Source organism: Muscardinus avellanarius (genome assembly GCF_963383645.1).
Source record: "Muscardinus avellanarius genome assembly, chromosome: 7".
Classification (NCBI taxonomy): Eukaryota; Metazoa; Chordata; class Mammalia; order Rodentia; family Gliridae; genus Muscardinus; species Muscardinus avellanarius.
The window spans coordinates 2,935,033-2,939,710 of record NC_137793.1 but is presented as its reverse complement, the minus strand read 5'-3'; the positions used below and the strand labels follow the sequence as shown (position 1 = coordinate 2,939,710).

Sequence of the window (4,678 nt, the reverse complement as noted above, 5' to 3'; positions counted from 1 at the left end):
CTTGGTGAAGCTATCCTCAAACCTGTGATCCGCCTGCACCACCACACCTGGCTCCAGCTTTTTTTTTTTTTTTTTTTTTTTTTTAAATACAGTTGCCTCCTCTGAAACTTGCAATCCTGCCTTATTCTCCTAAGTAACTGTGATTACGGGCTGGGATTCCAGGCCTCTCCCACCCTTGATTCCGTGGTATCTGCAGTTTGTAAATAAGATCCCTCTGGCCGGGCGTGGTGGTACACAATTGTAATCTCAGCATTCGGGAGGCTGAAGCAGAAAAACCATGGTTCGAGGCCAGCCTCAGCTACTTAGTGAGACCCTGTTTCCAAATAAAGAATAAAAAACAGGGCTGGGGGTGTAGCTCGGAGGTAGAATGCCCCTGGGTTCCATCCCCAGTACTGCAAAAAGAAAAAAAGACCCCTCTGCTCTTTCCCTCATCTGCTTGCGTGCACACACACACACACACACCTTCTCTTAGAATTTTTTATTGAAAAAATAAAAGGCCATTTTGCATCTTACATTGAGTCCTTCTGACCTCGCCTCCTCTTTTCCCAACGAACCATCACAGGGTCTCCCATCACAAAAAGGGGGGAATACTGCAATTTTTAAGATCCATAAATTAATTCCTAAATAACCCCCAGACGCGGGCAAGGCCACATGAGAACGCTGGAGAGTAGCCTGGGGAGGGCTCCGCGGGGTCCTCCCGCCGCTCCAGGGAAGGGACCCAATGGCTGGCATGGCGGCAGCTGCGCCCACCCTACCCGCTGCTAGATGGGGGGTGGAGGAGAGGGCGGCCTCTCGGGAGGACAGGTCCCTGGGGGCCAGGAAAGCCTGGGAGAAGCCAGAGAATGGCCGAGGTCACTCCTGACGGCGTCCAGGTGGTCCTGGAGGAGCCGGACGCGCTCATCCAGGCTGCGCTGCTGGGCCAGGACTGAGGCCTTAGCCGCCAGCAGGTCGTCGTAGCAGTGCAGCCCTTCGGCTGGCAGCGCCCGCGCCAGCACTGCGCGCAGGGCCCGCTCCCGTCGGGCCACGTGCTCCTTCAGCTCCTTGGCGTCCTCCTCCTGCCGCTGCAGAAGCCGGAGTCGCTGCAGCAGAGAGGCCTGGAGCCAGGGAGAGTGCCCCTGAGCCGCAGGGATGGCGCCTCCCAGCCCGCCCGCCTGGCTCGCCCGCAGGGAACCCCCTTACCCGCTCCTCGGGGTTGCCCTCGGGGCCCGCCTGGGCCAAGGCGCGGTGTACTCGAGCCAGGCGACTGCCCAGCAGCAGCAGGAGGCCAAAGACGCGCTCTAGGTCGGCCATGAACCTGCAGAGCCGCTCTAGCTCCCGGGGTGCGCAGGCCCGGCCCACCATGGCCTCCAGGGTCTCCATGCGCCAGGCCCACTCCTGGGCAGCGGTCTGCAGCCGCTCCTGCTGGGCCTGAAGGTCCCACAGCATCTCCTGGAGAAGGCCCGCGAGCTGCGCCTGCAGGGAGGCCCTGGGTACTCAAGACTCCACCTGGGCGGCCCCTGGGCCTGAGCCCTCCGCGGCCCCCACACTCACTTTCTTGGCCTGGATGCTGTGGGTTGGCTCAGGATGCCGCTGGCCACTTGGCTGGTCAGGCCCAGGGTGGGGGGTGGGCTTCTCAGGCCTTGAGTCCTCCTGAGAAGGCGGCAGGAGCTGGGAAAAGCTCAACTGACAGGACCTAGGGATGAAGCCAGAGCTCCTGGGATGTCCTGGCCCACGCTGCGGGGGCACAGAACCCCAAGGCCCGCCAGCCAACTCACCCTGGTGCCAGAGCCCCCGCGGCCCCACCGGCCAGCTTCAGATCAGCCCCGACCTCCGTTAAAGGGATCAGCCCATCCAGCAGGCCCAGGGCCAGCTGAGGGCTAGGCTGGGAGGCCAGAGTGTCACTCAGAGAGGGGTCCAGTTTGGCCAGCTCCTGAACCAGCTCCTCGAGACGCTGACCTGGCCGTGTTGGCCTGGAACCAGGCTGGCCCGTGTCCGGAGGAGACCCTGGCGTATCCCCACCTGAAGGCTCCGGGGCACCCGCTGGGGGAGGGCTGGGGGCCTCATTCTCAGCAGCTACTGTGTGATCAGTGGTCAGCGGGCCAGGGGGGTCAACAGATGGGGTGTCACCATTTGCAGCCCCGAGGGAGCTACAGCTCACGGGCCTGGAGACACCCACAGAACCGTTCACCCCCTGCCAGTGGTCATCTGTCCCTGCAGTCCCTGGATACTTGTGGAGGGGGGCTTCTGGGGGCGCTGTAACCTGGCCAGCCCTTTGGCCTGAATCTGTTCCGCACTGCTGGTCACAGGCACGGGTGCTAAAAATAGAAGAGACATTGAATCAGAGAAAGCTCTGGCCACAGACAGGTGGTGACCCTCAAAGGCCACCTGCTCCCACCCCCTTGGGCTGGGCTTCTGGGCTCCAGCTAGGAGAGGGTTCTCTGCCCCTGGGGCTTTTTTTTTTTTTTTTCCAGTCCTGTGGATGGAACCCAGGGGCATTCTACCTCTAAGATACACTCAGCCCTATTTTTTATTGTTTATTTTGAAACAGGGTCTCACTGAGTTGCAAAGGGCCTCACTAAATAGCAGAGGCTGGCTTCGAACTGTGATCCTCCTGTCTCAGCCTCCCAAGTGCTGGGATGGCAAGCGTGGGCCATCACACTCGGGTTCCCTGGGGCATTTTCTAAGTGAGTGGGGTGTCTGGCTCTGCATGGGAGCCAGAGGGGATTCACCTGGTGGGGAGCCCCCGGGGGGCTTGGGAGCCTGGCAGTGACCTCATCCTGACCAGCAGGGGCTCTTCCAGGAGCACACTGTCATCAGGAAGGCAGGGGGGCCGGGCGGATACTGTGCAGGTCTCTGGGACCCTCTGCTCACCGCCGGCTGGGCCGCTCGGGGGGACCTCCACAGGCTGGGCCAGTGCAGCATCCTTCTGAGACAAGAACCTGGAGGAGGGACCGCACACTGACCCCCGTGCCCTGCAGTGGAGGTATCTGTGCTGCACCGGGGAGGGAGGCAGCAGGGCGTGCAGGTTACAAGAGGGTCCCGCGGGGCACGGGGGCGTAGGAGGAGGCCCGGCTGGCGCCTTGCTCCAGCAAGAGCTGCGAAGGCGACCTCCCCAACCACCGCAGGGGCCCCGTGTCTCTCACCTGAGAAGCTTGCGCCATGACCTGGGGTTTTCTGGTCCCTGGGGACCGGCCTGCAAAAGCCAGCAGGGTCCGGAGCTGTGGCCAGGTCCCAGATGCGGCCTGCCCCACCCACCGGTACGCGGTAGCTGCCGTACCTGGACAGCAGCCCCTCTCCCGGGGCCCGCGGCCTCCCCTGCAGCGCTGCGGCTGCAGCTGGCAGGCCTGTTTCCGAGCCTGGCGAGCCTGGAGTCCCGCTCGGTGGCGGCGCTCCGGGGCTGGGTGGCGGGCGCCCCGCGCTGCAGCTCCCGGGGCTCAGAGCTGGGGGCGGCCTTGCCGCGGCGTCCCCCCGACTGCCGGCCGCCCCGGCCCGGGAGAGCCAGCTCTGCGGGCTCCGAGCTCGCGGGGAGGCCGAGCGAGGCGGGCCGCAGGCGGGCGGGCAGGCTGGTGCGCAGCTCCCGGCGCTGGAAGGACGTCTCCCGCAGCACCCGCCGCTGCGCGCCCTGCAGCCGCCGGCGGTAGGCGGCCCGCGCGGCGGGCGGGCTGGGCGGCTCGACGGCCGGCGCCCCGGCCCGGGCCTGGGCGGCCAGCGCGGGCAGCGGCGGGGGCCGGGCAGGGGCCGGGCCGCCCCGCCCCGCGCGCACGTAGCCCGGGTCCAGGTAGGGCAGGGCGGCGCCCGAGGCCGCCGGGGAGGAGCGGGCCGACAGCCGCCGCGGGTCCCGGCTCCCGGTGGACGAGGCCGGGGAGGCGCCGCCGGCCTCTGGCCCCAGGGCCTCCATGCCTGTGCTGGGGGCTGGCTGGCTCCGGTCCTGGGAGAACCTAGACGGGGCGGTGGCGAGTTGTTCCAGGCAGGTGAGGACGCCCGCTGGCCCTCCGCCGCGGGGAGCCAGGCGTTCACTGCCCCCGCCGCCGTCCATCCCTCCCCCACTGGGGCATGCAACCTTGCCTGGTCAAGGCCAGGGCATGGGCCGTAGAACCGTTCAAGCGCTCCGGAGCGAGGGTCCTGCTCAGAGGACGCAGTTGTGGGCGGGGGTCTGCTGACTGCGGCCTCGACCCTGGCACTGCCCCTGCGGCCCTGCTCCAGCCCCGTCCCACCAGGCGGCTTCCTGGCCCCTTGGTTAGCAGCTTCGTGGGAGCTCTCCCCTGGTAAACAATGGTTGAGAATGTTCCAAGATCACAGAGAGGCTAAGAAAGGAGGCGGGGGCAGGGGCAGGGGCAGGGGCAGGGGCAGGGGCAGGGGCAGGGGCAGGGGCAGCCTCCCCGCCTCCCCACCACCTCTGCCTGCTGCGTTCTAAGGGCTTCGTGTAAATCCTCAGCGAGACCCTCACAGCCGCTGTGTGCGTGCTACCAGGCATTGAACCGAGGGGCATTCTACCACTAAGCGGCACCCCCAGCCCTATTTTTGATTTTATTTGGAAATAAGGTCTCACTAAATTGTGAAGGGGCCTAAGCTGCTGAGGCTGGGCACGAACTTGTGATTCTCCTTTCCTGTCTGTCTCCCAAGTACCGGGGTTACAAGCATGTGCCTTGACACCTGGTTCCCTAGCCGTATTTTTTATTTGCTTTATTTATTACTTATT

The 4,678-nt window shown here is 64.9% G+C and overlaps 1 protein-coding gene across 1 annotated transcript; it reads right to left on the bottom strand.

Moving 5' to 3' along the window:
* Window positions 1–761: 761 nt before the first annotated feature.
* Window positions 762–3,877, bottom strand: SHROOM1 (shroom family member 1; the record flags this gene model as incomplete). Its single annotated transcript, XM_080699356.1, is given in 8 exon segments — window positions 762–1,094; window positions 1,180–1,446; window positions 1,525–1,693; window positions 1,755–2,294; window positions 2,709–2,925; window positions 2,928–2,971; window positions 3,123–3,172; window positions 3,257–3,877. Coding segments are annotated over 8 exon segments (2,241 nt in total).
* Between the last annotated feature and the right edge of the window lie 801 nt (window positions 3,878–4,678).